We start from the raw sequence: 16,309 nt of genomic DNA, 5'->3' as shown, positions 1-16,309 counted from the left end.
TGGAGGGATTGGCAGAGGAGGGTGGAGGACACTGAGCGGAGGCCAGTGGAGGGATTGGCAGAGGGGGGTGGAAGCCAGTGGAGGGATTGACAGAGGGGGGTGGCGGAGATGGAGCCATTGGAAAGGTGAATGAGTCTGGCAGCCGTGTTCAGGATGGACTGAAGCGGGGATAGCCAGCGGCGAGGCAGGCCAGTGAGGAGGGAGTTGCAGTAGTCGAGTCGTGATATGATGAGGGAGTGGATGAGCTGTTTAGTGGTTTCTGGGGTTAGGAACGTGCGGATTTTGGCAATGTTGCGGAGGCGGAGTCTGCACGAGTTTGTTAAAGATTGGACTTGGGGCTGGAAGGATAGGTTGGAGTCCAGAATGACACCAAGTACTCTGGCCTGCGGGGCGGGTTTGATGGTGGAGTTGTTGGATGTGATGGAGAAGTCAATGGGGGGTGGGGTCCGGGCTGGGGGGAAGACAAGAAACTCGGTTTTGGAGAGGTTCAGTTTAAGGAAGTGGAGTGACATCCAGTCTGATATGTCGCTCAGTAGGTGTGTGATTCGGGCAAAGACCGAGGGGGTCAGGTGGGGGGTTTAGAGATAGATTTGTGTGTAGATAGATAGATATGCACCCAACGTTTCTGGTGTCTGGGTTGGTGATGTGATTTCCAACACCATTGCTTAAGTCTGATCACAACATAATCATTCACAGCATGGCTGTCATGAGCAGACCCCATAGAACCATGTTGGGGCCCCTCTGGGATTCTGTACTCCTGACACATACCATTTTATATAAGAAGGTCAATCCTTTGCAGCCAGTGAGGAGCCCAATGTGCACAAATCTCTTCTCCCCACTGGGGTCGTAGTCAGCACATCAAAATATTTCCTTTGAGGCTCAGTGAGGTGACAGATCATTCATCTGTATCTATGTCTACAGGGATGTCAGATCATTATTGCCATCTAGGTGTTCATTCCTCCAATCTTCACACTCCAGAGCCGACTATTCAGATTTATACATTGTGACCATTTGTCTTCTACTGACCACTAAATGAAGAGAACACTGTATCTGTAATACTGAACATTGAATTCCAGGAATATCTGTCATATCATGCCACCTTTACAGGGTATGTTACATCCCAACCATTGCTGGTGTCCTCCATGTCTATGGTCACCTTACAGAGAGTATCTGAGATATGTTCCAGAAGGTTCTGCCAACATTCAATATGAGACCCTTATCTGAGCATGCTGGCCAGGCCATGAAACAGGTGGGGAGGGGGTGTATTTCCTCCTTCTTGGACCATACCAGGTGACATACCCTCAACATGGAGATGAGGACTTGCCGGGGGGGACAAGGTCAAGGATCTCTTCCTCTATACCTCTATTCACTCACAAAAAGAGAAATTGTAAAGAAAAAGAATTATCAGAAATGTCCTATGCTGTACATTAATGTCAATCATGAAATCTGATGCCCACCAAAATAAAAAATCTGATGTAATATGGGGATCAGGAGCCATTTCTCATCTGGGGTTCCTTGTATCCATATAACAGATATGTGACAGGACTAAATCTGCAATTACATTTTACTGCAAAATCAAAGATGACAAAATCCCTCCCCTCAGCAGTCATATATTTCTGTCCCCCTTGGTGGGAGTGGAGGTGACCCCTCTATAAGGATCTACAGTCCATACACACCCAGCACAAGGCCGGGGTCACACTACCAGACGCTTCTCGGGGCTGCAGTTCCTCTGAGCTCCAAAAGGTGGGGATCTCACTTCTACCCAGACAGGAAGTCTCTATGGAAGACAGGAAGTGATGTCAGGTACAGACAGGATGTGATGTCAGGTACAGGCAGGAAGTAGAGAGGAGACGTTGCTAGAAGTGGCAGCAGAGGAGGTAATAAGATGTTATTTCCTATTTACACCCAGTAACTTCCCGTCATGTCCGTTCTCTTCCTCCATAGTCACATCCGTCCTCTTCCTCCATAGTCATTGTGATGTCTTTTATCTCCAGCAGATGATGATACATATATAGTGTGGGAACCCAGATTAACCCCTTCAGGGGGAGGAGTTGATGATAATATATTTGCTCCCAAAGCTGGCCTACATGGTTCAGTTTTATCGTTCAGCCAGCGGGATGAGTGAACATACTGAAGCGATTCCCCCATCCACACATTGGAGGTGGATTGGAGGTGGATGGGGGAATCCTCCCCGCTGCACTCTTGTATTCTGACAATGGGGGGACTCCTCCGCTCTTAGAATACACGGATCAGCACTGAAGCTATTGGCTGCAGCCGCTGGGGGAGTGGCTTTTATCCGGCAGTGGCCACACATGGATGGAAATGTGAGCGATCCCTGCTGAACCAGCTGAATTTCCATGGATCTATGGTCACCTTCAGTGACTTCCTCCCCTCCCCCTCATCTCCTTCATGATGGAAGTCATGCTGAGATCATCTCCCATTGGCTGAGCAATATTCTCATTTGTCTCTCAGCTCCTTCTTGCTATTCCTCGTCCTGCCTGTTGTTTCCTTGGATTGATTTTCTGTGTAGTGACCCCGGCTTGGTCTCTTGGATGCGCTCGTCTGTTGCTTGCCCTGACCTTTCTCCTGATTCCTGGATCTCCTCCTCATCTCTCCTCCATATCCTCTTACACAGCTTTTCTCCACACCTGCAGTGACCCTGGGGGGAGGAAACTTGGCACCAGCACGCCGCCAAATCCATCCCCACCATTAGGGGCTCTGGAGACAATTGTCTGCTATTTACACTCCGTTCCTCCGCACGTCACCTGATCACATGACAGCTTACTTCCACAGATTCCGGACAGATTTCTGGATGGTAAAGGTCAAAGGTCACTCTTCAGTTTAGGAGAGGTAGGACGCACCCAGGAACAAGGATTTGGTTTGCATGGGAGCCTCATATAGAGGACCCCTCAAATCTCCCCATCCAAATGTTCCTCCATCCAGAGTCTATATGTCCTATGACATCACACTGACCTCACAGCTCCTCCTCCCAATGTCCCTCCATCCAGAGTCAAAGAATCCTATGACATCACCCTGACCTCACAGCTCCTCCTCCCAATGTCCCTCCATCCAGAGTCAGAGAATCCTATGACATCACACTGACCTCACAGCTCCTTCTCCCAATGTCCCTCCATCCAGAGTCAGAGAATCCTATGACATCACACTGACCTTACAGCCCCTCCTCCCAATGTCTCTCCATTCAGAGCCCGAGAATCCTATGACATCAAACTGACCTCATAGCTCTTAGGATGTGGGGGGCCCTTGACATCCTCAGTAGCAAAGTTGAACTGTTGTATGTAGTTGTCACGTGTTGTATTTAATGACGCCAGAATTGACACATTTTTAACCTATGGAATGTGGGGGTCCTGTGTGGGTGTATTATACCTCAGACTGAAATGGGGCTTTAATAAAATGGGGACTTGAAAGGTAAGGTGAGGAGGATTCTGGGAATATCATTTGATTTTACTATTTGTGTTCAGATCTAGAATTTAAAAAATCTATACTGGACGAAGGTATGTTCCCCTTCGCACCATCTGACCAATTGATGAATCTAAAATATATAACCTTTATTCAAACATATAAACAATGTATCTCAGCTGTAATTAATGGCTTTATATAATCCCATTTTAGATGAAGTGATGGCATACAAGGAGGTCCTGTAGTTTGATCATAAACCTATCAGCTTGACTCTATAATCTCTGTTGAGGAAATGGAGTTCCCCCCCCTGGACAAAACTAATTGGATTGTATAATCTATCTTGTTACATATATGTAATATGGGTACACTCATCCACAGGCCTGAATGTCATCCTCTCGTGGATAAGCCCCATACATCACCATATCCAGAAAAAATACCTCACTGTCTTGAGGAATGCAAATGATGCTTTGTAAAACGCAAACCTCTCCAAAAAAATGGAGCGGAGTGAATACCATGTGCATTGAAAAAGTGATCCCAAAGAAAAAAGAATCTCTACATGTTTCACTCCAGAAAACAGAGCTTTGTCAGGGATACAAAGAACCAAAATAGGTCACATAGTGGGTGGAAGTTGTGCTCAGCTGCACACGGTGGCACAATGGCACCTATCATTTGTTTCACCTCTATATATAGAGATGATCATCAAAATGCCCCCCCATCACACACAGAAGGAAGGAAGGTAAATCCTTCATTTACACCATGAGGTGCCCTTGACCCTAAACGGAAGATCCATTCTGCAAAAGACATTTATCTCGGCCCCTTTTCTAGGACCTAGATTATATTTGTCAATAATCCAAAAGTCTAAGAGATCAGGCTATCCATCATGTTTTTGTATCATATGTCTTGCTACTGGTCTACCCTTGTTTGGAGCAATATCATTCACATGTTCAAGAACTCTTCTCCTAAAGGGGCAAATTGCTTTTCCTACATATATTAGGGGGCATGGGCATTTTAAAGCATAAATCCCCCCCTCTGCGCTGCAATTATAGCAATCTCTTATTTTAATAATCTCCCCAATTTTAGGAGTAACAAACTCCTTGGTATTGCTGAAGAAAGTCCGTGCCTTACAGTGACCACACCTGAAACTACCTTTTGGTTTCTCAGGCAGCCAAGTGTGTTTCATTGATGTATTAGAGGTTTTTTCTAGATGACTATGTACTATCATGTCTCTCAAATTCCTCCCCCATCTGTAGGTTATCTTGGGGTCTGTAGATAGGATCTGTGATTGATATTTGTCCTCACACAAAATGTTCCAATATCTATGATGTTGAAACTCTGCCCTGATTGATTTGAATATTTACCTATGATACGCATGCCTTGCTGGTCATCCACTTTTATGTTTTTCTTTTCTTTTTTTTGTATAATCTGTTTTTATTAAAGATTTTAAAAATAGAAGGTAAAGAAACAGTAAGGATAAAGACACACAGAAACATATAGGGCAGATATCAATATTAGAAAAGGTTCCAATAGCAGATCCAGCGTACAATGATGTAATACAAGTATAGGTCCAGCACATAGTACAGTACAGATGACATGCCACATACCCCCCACCCACTGTCAGGGCAGCAAGAAGCTACACAAAACGTATCACCCATAGATCTGACCGCCACGCAGGAGCTACGTCTCTGCTCGAGGCCAGCCAATCTCGGCAAAAGATCAAACATGCCCCCTCCGTATACTTCAAGCTTCAAACTTAGACAGTAAAAATACCATTATATAGCACAAAAGGCATTTGTAGAAACTCAGCACTCGTGTGAGAAGGCAAAGCATATAAAAATAATCCAGAGAAAAGAAAAATAAAAGAGGGGAAAAAAAGAAAGAGTACTAGAGGCCGTATAGGGCCAGTAGAATAGGAATAGTAACACAGGATTGAGGGCACGATGCTCATGCTAAAACAGGAGGGGGACAATTCAGGGAGCAGAACCTTGGAGAGACCCACCACATGGCAAGCTGGCCATAGAGTTTCTGGGTCTAGGCATGCAGAGGGACACCAGCTGGGGGAGGGGGGGTCTGGAAGCCCAGATGGGGGACCCAAGGAAAGGATTGAGAATTGTAGAGAGCCCGTATCTGGAGGAGAGTCAACTGGGTCCTCTAATTCCAACCACCCATCCCAAATGCCATGAAATTTCTCAAGGTTGTTTTTGACATTATGGTTCCAGCGTTCGGCCTGATAGACCCTTTCAACCTCTTGCTTCCACTCTGCTACTGTAGGGCATCTACTCTGCTTCCATAGGCATGGTACTAGGCACTTAGCAGCATTCAAAAGATGCAAAGTAACACTATGTTTATACGTTTTGATTGAGGAAGGGGTGCCATGAAACAGATAGTGTAGAGGGGTGAAATCAATAGGTTGAAGGGTCGTTTTCTGGATCCAGGGGGAAATATCCCTCAAAAACTTTTGAATCTTGGGGCAATGCTACCAAAGATGTAAAAAGGTGCCTTCCTGAGGACACCCCTGCCATCATCTATTATCAGACCCAGGGAAAATCTTAGCTAGCCAAGAAGGTGTCCTGTACCACCTAGATAAAAACTTATATCACGGCTCTTGTGTTTTGAAACTAATGGACAAAGCATTGTAGTAGCAATTATGGCAAACCAGAAAACTCCGGACATGGACTTGAGGAATACAAATGATTTATTAAAAACAGCACTGTTTTGACCCAGCCGGGCACAAGCCTGCAAAGCTGAGTGAGTTATAGAAAACGTCTTACAAGCGTATATACCAACGATTACGTCACAATACATACATTCCTCTTTCACTTCCTATATTTTCAACAGGGTTCCTAAACTCTGCAGAATAACCTTGGACAGCAGCTGCAGATAAGAATACCAGCTAGGAGCCGATACACAGTATTCGCAGGAAATAAGGGAGGAGGGACTATGAGCCAAAAACCTTGCAAGCAGATACTGAAGTGTGGGGTCTTGTGAGCTACTATGGTGTATGCTAAAATATTTAAATATTACCAATACTGTGTGGTAAAATCGATACAATAATGAGATTATCATAAAAATTGTGTAAAGAAATATGAGAAAATGAGTGGTTCGCTTACACTATACACATCCTCATACCATTGTGTCATAGAATATAAAGTCAGAAGTGGTGTCGCGCTCCACTACCAATTGCAAAAATGTAAATAAATAAATAATAGTCCAGCTTCAATAGAGTGTATATTATTCACACTTTCGTAGCTGGACTGTTAATTATTTAATATTTATTTATTCACATTTTTGCAATTGGTAGTGGAGCGCGACACCACTTCTGACTTGCAAGCAGATCCTGTTAGAAATGTTACGGTTTAAAGGGGAACTCTGCCATATCTGGGTGCTACCACATTCCCCCCTTTGATGCTATCGTAGCGGAAGTTTGAATGAGATAAAGCATCACCAATTAACCATTAACTACCCAAATCATAAGGGTCTAAGGGCAGACTTACTGATCTTGGACAGCTAGGGGTTGATATTACCACATGGCCATTACATGGATTGCAGTCTTACTATTGAACAGCTGGATAAGCTAGGCAAGGACTAAAGGCTAGCGTCATGACTTTCCTCTCCCCATGTTCCCCATGCTACACAACTCCACTGAGGACAGTCATTTCAGAATTCATTATTGCAGCCATTTCCTCGCTTCCCTAAGCAAGTATACTTATCATTTGCCTGGTACTCCCTTTCCCATTCTAACCCCCCCACAACCTTTCCTGGGGGAATAGTTTAGGTTAATAGCAGAGCATACATCAAAGATCAGGCTCGCTGCAGCATTGGGATTGGTTATCAGGGTACGGTTTATCAGCTTGCCTGTGGAGCTGTAGCTCCATATGGTCACCCAGGTTTTAGTGGGTCTATAGGTGGGGTCATAACAGGTTACCTGGTTCCCTACAGTGCACATTGAATAAGTTGTTTCATTATGTACACAAGTGTCAGTCATTGTTCCCTCACCTTGATAATGAGAATGCCATAGTAACATTCTAGTGGTTACAGATCCTACTCTTGTAGTCTCCATACATGGGTCACATGATCTGCCCTCCCCCCTCTCGTTCTAGTCAGGGTTATTACTATGGCTACCAGCATTTTATTAAAACATTTTTATCAGGCATCCTATCCGTGTATATTCCCATCTTGTGCTGTGCATTGGCCAGTCAGCTTCCAGGTGTGACTGGAGCAGAGCTGGAATTCTTCCTTCTGGTCAGATGTAACCTTTTCTTCCACCATGTGTAGACTCAACAGCTTCCAGGTGTGACTGGAGCAGAGCTGGAATTCTTCCTTCTGGTCAGATGTAACCTTTTCTTCCACCATGTGTAGACTCAACAGCTTCCAGGTATGTGCTGAGAGCAGGGCTGGAGTCTTTCCTTCTGATCTCTTTGGTCAGCTTCAGCTTTAAGGGGTCTTGAGGGTCTGCTTTACTCAGCCAGGAATCTGTGGTGATACCACAGATTCCTGGCTGAGCAGCTCGCTTTGCTCTGGATTGATGTATCCAGGGGGTCACCTTGGCCACCTTGATGGCTGTGGGAGTGGATAGAAGAACAGTGTAAAGACCACCATCTGTGCCCTAAAGGGATTACGCTCCACTCCTTTACCCACACTGCATCTCCTGGTGCAAAGGGATGGATGGGGTTGGACAGGCATATGGGGAGTTTCTCTTGAACCCACTTTCCTATATCCTGCATGTTCTCCCCCAATTTCTGTAACAGTTCATGGTTCACCACCCTTCCTATCTGGTGTAAGTCTCCCTTGATACCTCCAATGATGGGTGGGGGCCTACCATATAGTACTTCAAAAGGGGACAAATTTGTCCTCTTTGTTGTAGTACTCCAGATTCTCAACAAGGCAATGGGCAGCATCAAGGTCCACTTCATTTGGGTTTCCTGACAGAGTTTTGCCAGTTGTAACTTTAGGGTGCGGTTCATTCTTTCCACTTTTCCAGATCTTTGAGGCCTGTATACAGTGTGTAGTCTCCGAGTGGTCTTGAGTATGGCTGCAAATATCTGAAGGCACTTGTGAACAAAGTCAGAACCATTGTCTGAGCCTATGGAGGAGGGATCTTCATATCTAGGGATAATTTCCTGTATTAAGCATTTGACCACTTCTCTGGTAGTTTCAGTTCGTATAGGCCAGGCTTCCACCCAACCTGAATAGGTGCAGACGGCCACCAGCAGATATTTATATCCTCCTGAAGGGGGCATAACAGTGAAGTTGACCATTAATTCTTCCATTGGTGAGGTCCTACTGCTTGTACTCTGGGACTTGGTACAGGCCCTTGTCTCGGATTGTTTCTGGTTCATTCCACACATCTACTGGCTGCTGCTTGTGATTGCGTGGATAGACAGGGAATGTAAAAATATCTCTCTAGGGCCTTTTCAATGGCTGTTTTGCCTGTGTGTGTTCCCTTGTAGAATTCTGTCACTAATTCAGTTGCTACAGTAGCTGGAATGACCATTCTTCCATCCTGCAGTTGATACCACCAGTCTTCCTGTACTTTCCAGGTTCAGTCTCTATCCATTCTTGTTCTGCCTTTGTATAGATTGGGTCCCATTCAGAGAGTGGTATGAGAACAGAGGGGCCATAATCTGTTGTGGGGACCGCTGAAGTGCTGCCTCTTTGGCTGCTTGATCTGCTTTTCTGTTGCCTTTTTCCACCTTGGAGTCTCCCTTTTGATGACCCCTACAGTGTATTACTGCAACTTCCGAGGGGGCCCATACTGCTTCCAAAGGTTCAAGTATTTCTGTCCCATACTTGATGCTCTTTTCCCTGGATGTGATGAGTCCTCTTTCCTTGTACAGGGCTCCATGAGCATGAAGAGTCAGGAAGACATACTTAGAGCCCACATAATCATTCAGTCTTAGGCCTGCAGCTAGTTCTAACACTCAGGTCAGGGCAATTAATTCCACTTTTTGTGCAGAGGTCCCCTGTGGTAGGGCTGTTGCCTCAATCACCGTTTCCTGTGTGACCACTGAATAACCGACATAGCGGAGTCCATCCTTTACGAAACTGCTGCTATCAATGTAATATTCAACATCTGGCTTTCCCAAGGGACTGTCTCAAGTCTAGCATAGACTTCATCCATTACCTGGAGGCAGTCGTGTATTAGGGGTTCTTTTGAGGTGGGGAGCAGGGTGGCGGGGTTCAGAGTGTTAGTCTCTAAATGGATTTGAGGATTGTCACACAGCATGGCCTGGTATTTGACCATCCGGCTGTTAGTAAACCAGTGATTTCCCTTATAATCCATCAATGCCTGAATGTGGTGTGGAACTCCTGACACAGATCTCTTGACCCAGTGACAACTTGTCAGCTTAGGCCACCAAGAGGGCTGTTGCTGAGATAGCCCACAGCCAAGGTGGCCAACCTTGAGCTAGTGTCCAGTTTGGAAAGGTACGCCACTGGCCGACATTTTATAAAAAAAATTTTTTCACAACTCCGAGTTTATTAAAAAAGTCATATAAGGACAATTTTTGTTGGGGATAATTTACTTTTTGAATATTTTTTGATTATTTATTTTATTCTTATTGATTTTAACATATGATTGGTTAAACACTGTGGTCATCTAGTAAGAAGGAGCGCTGCCTTTTTTTTAATTTATATGCACACCTGGTTAAGGGTTAGGTGAGCTGCTCTTTCACATTTGCATATTAATTTGCACATTGATTGGTTGATTGATTTTTTTGTGGCTCTGTCCATATTCTAATTATCTTAATGTGGTGTTTGTCTGGCCAAACCTAGTATTTCTTCCTCTAGACCTGTTAATGTATCACCTCCCACGTTGGTTGTGTTGGCATTTTTTACTTGGCTTTGGGGTCCCCCTCAAGCAGGCCCTGGGCTTTCCCTGGAGGCCATAGACCTGACCTTTGGTCTTATGTCCTTTTCCCCATTGCAGATTTTGGAATACTTTGCCCCCCCTCCATCCCAGGCCAAGAGAGCCATTTAGTTGTCTTGGTAAGTGTGGCCCCCGCCAGGGCATGTGCTGTAGTTGGAGCCAGACACCTATTGTCCTTTTGTCTTTTTTCTCATTGCAGGATTTTGACGTATCTGCCCCCCCTTGGGCCAAGAGGGCCAGTTGTTTCTTTTGGTAAGTGTGGCCCTTCCTCCAGGGCATGTGCTGTCTTTGGAGCCCAGACAACTGACCCTTGCCCTTATGTCCCTTTTTCTGTTGCAGATTTTCACACTAACACACGGACATCCCACCACTTAGGACCTGCTGCTTCTGCTGCAAACAGCACCTAGTCAGACTCACTGCCCACTTGTCCTCCCATGGCACCCCCAAGGAGGCAAAGAGTCCAGGGTTCCAGGGGGGGTCATGGTGCCAGGGGGGATACTAGGCCCCCTACTGGCCGTGATGCCAGGGGGGCTACTAGGGCCCAGGGGTCCACTAGGGCCAGGGGGGGCATGGAGGGCCGGAGGTCTGGCTGTGATATGAGAAGGTCACAAGCTGGTGGCAGAAGGGGCCAGGCTTCCTTCAGAGAAGAGGCGGAAGCTGAGCTGAGTACCTCACCTGGGTCTGATGCCTCCCCTTTGAGCCCAGGAGAAGGGACATCAAGGGCAGGCAGAAGGTCCCGGTCCAAGCCCAAGTTTCCACCCTTCTCCCACGATGAGACCTGGGCCCTGGTGGTTGCTTATGTAGAACGGGCTGAATGCATCTCGGGGCACAGGCCCTCCCGCAGTGGTCAGGCTGCAAAGGACCGTCTGTGGAAGGAAATAACGGTGGCCGTAAATGCAGTGGGCAGGATGTTACGCCGGAACCTCAACAACGTGAAGAAGCGTTTGCGTGATCTGAGGCGGAGATTAAAGGAGAAGCTGACTCTGTGGGCTGGGCAGGGACATGTTACAAGGCATGGGGTGGACCCTGACCATCTGCAGGACCTGTCTCAGGCAGAACGGGCACTTCTGCCAATCATTAGCCTCAACACGATTTTTGGGGTGAAGGCTCATGGAGATACTGATGATTGCCACAGTGGTAAGTACACTACACATGTCCATATTGTGTCTTCAAAGTTGTGTTATCTTTTTAACATTTAACATTTGTTCATTTTGTCTTGTGTTGTAGCCAATCCCGAGGCAGGGGCAGCCCCAGCCAGCCCATCAGAGGACAAGCCAGATCACGCATACGCTGATGAAGAGATGTTCCCTCCTGGTAAGCACTCACTGGGAATGCACCCCATAATGTTGAACAGACTGCTAGAACATCAATCATCTCACATGTCAATGTCCTATTCACAGCACAACATCAGCAGGAGGAGGAGGAGCGGCTCCCCCCACTGCAGCCAGGCCTGGAGGAAGATCTGGGTATGTATTAATGTGCTTGTCTACAACAATCATAATCACTCAGGATGAGCCAATGAGCATCCTCTTAGGAATGCAGAACAAACCAATGTTAAACTCTGTGTGAACACAAATATATCTCCACAACACGCTGGATTTCTTTGGGGTTCCTCACTGTATTGCACTCAAACCCCTAGAGAAATCAGTGTGAAAAACTGTTACCACACAGAAATGTGTCTAATCCCTGCCAAATGTCCTGGGACCAGTTTCCCTGAACCATGAAAAGCAGGTAACCCCAACAAACCAAATGGGGGAACTAACTGATGAGGGCAATAAAGTTCCAAACATCACTAACTAGCTGACATCTCCCGAGCGTTCCAAATCAGACTCGTCCTCGCAACTTCACAACTTCTCCCAGACACAAAAACATTCCACGCATGTAAACACATACATGTAATCTGACCAACGTCAACATGCTCAACTCTGACAGTCCCAGAATATCCAATGTGTTTGGTGTTTAGTGACATCATATATCATGCCTGCTCAATATACAGGAAATGATCCACTACAGGGACCCATCACCTCCCAATCGTGCCGCTCACCTTCAGGTTTGAGCCACACAAAGGGAAGGTCAAACACACTTTGGTCACCACTATGGGTGGCAGAACTGGCAACATTCCTCCACTTCACTTGGAATCAGTAAGTCTCATTTTAAGGCCGCAGGTCTCCAGCCAAATCCTTGTTAAAATTAAAGCCCAGAAGAGCTCATGATTGTTTACATTTCCATTCAATGAGTTTATTGGCCCCTTAAGGATGCAGATTTCCAGAGAAGTGTTTAACCACTTGTCACCCGCACTGTAGCTGTCATTTGGCTACAGTCCAGGGAGGGCATCCTATGACGTCCTCCCAGAACACGCCCTCCCACATGTCCCTGGAGGTGCACACCCAGCCATCTCAGGGGTCGCTGTGTTCTATGGACACAGCTGATCACATGATGTGGTAAAAGGCCAATCACAGCGGCCTTTTACCACGTGATCACGGCAGATCACCGGTAAATGCAGTTGCCGGTTATCGGCTGCACTTTCCTCATGCTGTCACAGTGTGAGGAAAGTACTGCAGATAACCGACAATTGGCAGAGGGTGGATCGGCTCCGATCACCAGCTCACTGATGAACATTGACCTGATGATCAGAGCCCAGCAGTGCTGCCAGTCAGTGCTGCCTATCAGTGCCACCTCATCAGTGTCCATCAGTGCTGCCTATCTGTGCCACCCCATCAGTGCCCATCAGTGCTGTCTATCAGTGCAGCCTCATCAACACACATCAGTGAAGGAGAAAAATTACCTGTTTGAAAAAGAGAAACAAGGACAAAAATTTTTTGATTTAAAATTTTTAGCTCTTTTTTTTGTTTATAGCACAAAAAACAAAACACCCATCAGAGATTAAATACCACCAGAAGCAACCACTATTTGTGTGAAAAAAAGGATAAAAATGTCATATGGGTACAGTGTTGCATGACCACAATTGTCATTCAAAGTGTGACAGCGCTGAAAGGTGAAAATTGTCCGGGGCAGGAAGGGGGTCTAAGTGCCCGGTAGGCAAGTGGTTAAAAAAGCCGTGCTGACCCTGCTGGCAGTAATGTCTAGTGGGCCCCTCTCCTGACTTGTTTCATCATGTGATCTGGGACTTCAGCATAGGAAAACTTGGTCAACATCAAGAAATGTAGCTGCTCACCCAGTCGTCAAGTTCCAAGTGACGGCAACCATTCTCCCATTGCTCAAAATGTAGAGGCCAAATCAAATACATACCAAGACTGAGTATTCTTGGGGCCATTTTCCCGGAGTCCAAAAACCCAACCAGATCCAAATAAAATTACACAAAATTTTCATTTTTCTAATTCTTGAAAAAGGAATCCCCAGGGGCAAATCATTTTAAAGTGCTCCTCCCCCCCAAAAAAAAATAGAACCTAACTAATGCTTTGGGCCTCTTATGTAAACTTGGGGCCAATAATTAGACTGCTTTGTTTTGGCACATCACATGACTAGCAGGAAGATCTATTCCTTTGCCAGACTTATTCACCGAGAATCTCGGTGGAAAGCCCAAAAGGCATCATAAAGACTAATCTATAGTTCATTGACAAATACACTATATTGCCAACACTGCTGGGATGACTTCCTTTCCGCACACATGAACTTGAATGGCATCCCAGTCTTAGTCCGTAGGGTTCAATATTGAGTAGTCCCGCCCTTTGTAGCTCAGCTTCCAATCATCTGGAAAGGCTGTTTAATGTTTTCAGATATTCTGAGATTGCCACATGAGTTCATTATTTTCTTTTTCACATTGAGTTTGCAGGAGACCTGCGGTTTAAAAGTGATTAAAGGAGTTTTGGATGCATTGCTCTTGATCTCCTCAGATCAACAGTTATATAACAATTCTTTTGGGTGCATTTACATGCATTTGATTTTGGGGAACATTTAGATTTGATCCGACCTCTTTTTTTCCCTGGGTGACCCTTCTATAACCTATTGAATCCTTTTTGGAATGTTGCCTTTACAACAAATGTTATATATTTTGCTTTAATGTTTGAAGCCCATGGTCAAAATGGCTGCAGTAGCTTATGGGCATAATGGAGCCATCCTAACACATCTGCCTCCTTGTTTGGCAGGAAAGGGGGCCCCTCATTCTTGTGGCCCCTGCTCCTGAGCCTTATCATGCCTCTTTCTACTCCCTACCAGTCTCCTGGGCTATGGCTGCCAGTGTCCTATTTCTCTGGATAAACTTGGGTGAAGAACATACCAATGAGCAATCCCTCAAACCTTGGTCACAAATGTCACATCATACATACAGCCTAACTAGTATCTGTTGCTAATCATCATCTTGAACTCTATTTGCAGATCATCTTTTGCCCCTGGAGGCCCCAGCTGTTGGAGTGGGAGAAGAATCTGCATCTGATGTTGGGGTACGGGAACTGCTGTAATGGGGTGGGGGAGGTACAAATGCATGTTGCATGTGTATTTGGGAAATGTCGTGCTTATTGTTTTTGGTTTGTGGTGCAGGGAAGTTCAGGCACTCCAAAGTTGTGTGAAATGCCGTCACCTCCACCTGAGTTGCCTGAACATCCGGTAAGAGATGCTAAAGATGTTCTCCCTAATGAGTCACCCATTTAGAGTATAACTCCGTTCCTGGCTGGGCAGGATTTGGCAACGTGATGTGTAACTTTTTTTGGATCATTGCTTAGTCAGGAGCTGGAGGGAGTGATGTGCATGTGACAAATCAGCAGGAAGGGATCAGTCTGGGTAAAGATGCCAAACCATTCATTTCAGTCAAATGTTCATCCAGTGTAATGTGTCAGGGAAAGGCATTCACCAATACCTGGTCCTAGGGGTGGGACAAGAACATGATCTAGTGTTTGGTGTCAGACGAGCCCCCCTGTCCTACTGTACCCTTGTGCTGTGTGTTAAACACTCTTTCATTTTTGTTTGTTTCTCCTTGCAGCCAACATTGGATGCAGCTGGATCGGCACCCCGTCCACCTGGACCCAGCCGCCTTCTCAAGCTTGGGGAAAGGCTGGTGTTCAACATGGAGAGATTATGGGAGCAAAGGAGGCTTTCTAATGCATCCAGTAATATAGAAAGGTTACTGGTGCTCCAACATGAAGCCCTGCTTGGACTTGTCACCGCGGTCAGGGAGCAGACTACAGCATTGCAGGACCTTAGTCATGATATCTGGGCCTTATGTCAAGCAGGGGCTGAACAAAATGCACCTTCAGCCAGAGGCTCCCAACCCCTGTGCAGTAGTTGTTTGGGGCCAATGCCAAGGTTGCCACAGAGTTTCCCTGCTGAAAGTGCCCGGGAAGCAGCAGGGGAACAAGCCTTGGAGGTGCCAATTCTGGAACTACCCACTCTGGAGCAGCCCCCTCAAGAAATCCCACCCGAAGACCAGTATGCCTCCTTCCCCATGGATCCCTCTTCTGCACCTTCCTCACACTCCCCTTGACCACACCCCCACTTTCACACCCCCTCCCCTCTGGGCTCTGACGTCACGACGTGGTAGCGGTGAGGCTCGGCAATTCCTATGCAGACAGAGGCAGGCAGGGAGGGAGAGCAGAGGTAGAGGATTGCTCACCCATGATTTGAATATGATATTTATGCCGCCCTGTACCATCAAGGATATGTATATTGCTGTGTAATACCGCTACAGGCAGAAATAAACTTCCATTATTTAAAAGGATAAGGCACCATCGTTTGTTTTATTTTCTCCACATCTGACCCCCTAAATCCATATGGGTGAGAGGAGGAAATGAGAAGGAGGCGACCCCTGGAGGGGAATAAGGAGATAGAGCTGGTCTAATAATCGGTGTATGAGTAGTGGAAAAAGGAGAAAGAGGAGAGTACAGGAGTACCTACATCCATACCTTGGCACATCTACAATACAGAGCTTTAATCCATCGATCCTGGAAGGATCAAAAAGCGTATTTGCCTGAAATCATTCAGGCAAACATAAAGGTGAGCGCATAGGGAGACCATAAGGCACCTGGCGAGAGGCAACAAGGAATCACCTTCACTTTGGCACTTTTTTACAAAGAC

At 46.1% G+C, this 16,309-nt stretch overlaps 2 protein-coding genes across 5 annotated transcripts in view; one reads left to right on the top strand and one right to left on the bottom strand.

The window, feature by feature from the left end:
* LOC149461911 (uncharacterized) overlaps positions 1-16,309 on the bottom strand; it is a 122,988-nt gene that overhangs the window by 18,292 nt on the left and 88,387 nt on the right. The gene's annotated exons all lie outside the window — the stretch shown is intronic.
* On the top strand, positions 1,821-15,956 carry LOC149461913 (uncharacterized). Of its 4 annotated transcripts, none has more exons than XM_089677661.1 (8): positions 1,821-1,877; positions 10,482-10,534; positions 10,622-11,416; positions 11,525-11,596; positions 11,683-11,748; positions 14,618-14,682; positions 14,780-14,845; positions 15,219-15,956. In XM_089677661.1, the coding sequence occupies exons 3-8, from the start codon at positions 10,717-10,719 to the stop codon at positions 15,717-15,719; spliced, it is 1,470 nt and encodes a 489-aa protein (XP_089533787.1). In that variant the 5' UTR covers positions 1,821-1,877; positions 10,482-10,534; positions 10,622-10,716; the 3' UTR covers positions 15,720-15,956. The 4 variants fall into 4 exon arrangements, with proteins under 4 accessions (XP_089533787.1, XP_089533785.1, XP_089533788.1 ...); XM_089677659.1 differs by having other exon boundaries at positions 10,622-11,419; positions 11,510-11,596; XM_089677660.1 differs by lacking the exon at positions 1,821-1,877 and adding an exon at positions 6,721-10,401 and having other exon boundaries at positions 10,622-11,419; positions 11,510-11,596.

Source organism: Staurois parvus, unplaced genomic scaffold (genome assembly GCF_062004578.1).
Source record: "Staurois parvus isolate SC_StPar_1 unplaced genomic scaffold, SC_StPar_1.0 ptg000191l, whole genome shotgun sequence".
NCBI lineage: Eukaryota > Metazoa > Chordata > Amphibia > Anura > Ranidae > Staurois > Staurois parvus.
The sequence above is the reverse complement of the archived record's forward strand: the minus strand, read 5'-3'. Positions and strand labels throughout refer to the sequence as shown.

Bases quoted from the DNA above. Each gene is read 5' to 3' on its own strand.
- LOC149461913 (XM_089677659.1), top strand. From the start codon at position 10,717: ATGGCACCCCCAAGGAGGCAAAGAGTCCAGGGTTCCAGGGGGGGTCAT. The intron at 11,420-11,509 runs GTAAGTACACTA...CTTGTGTTGTAG, and splicing joins TACTGATGATTGCCACAGTG to CCAATCCCGAGGCAGGGGCA. The intron at 11,597-11,682 runs GTAAGCACTCAC...TCCTATTCACAG, and splicing joins TGAAGAGATGTTCCCTCCTG to CACAACATCAGCAGGAGGAG.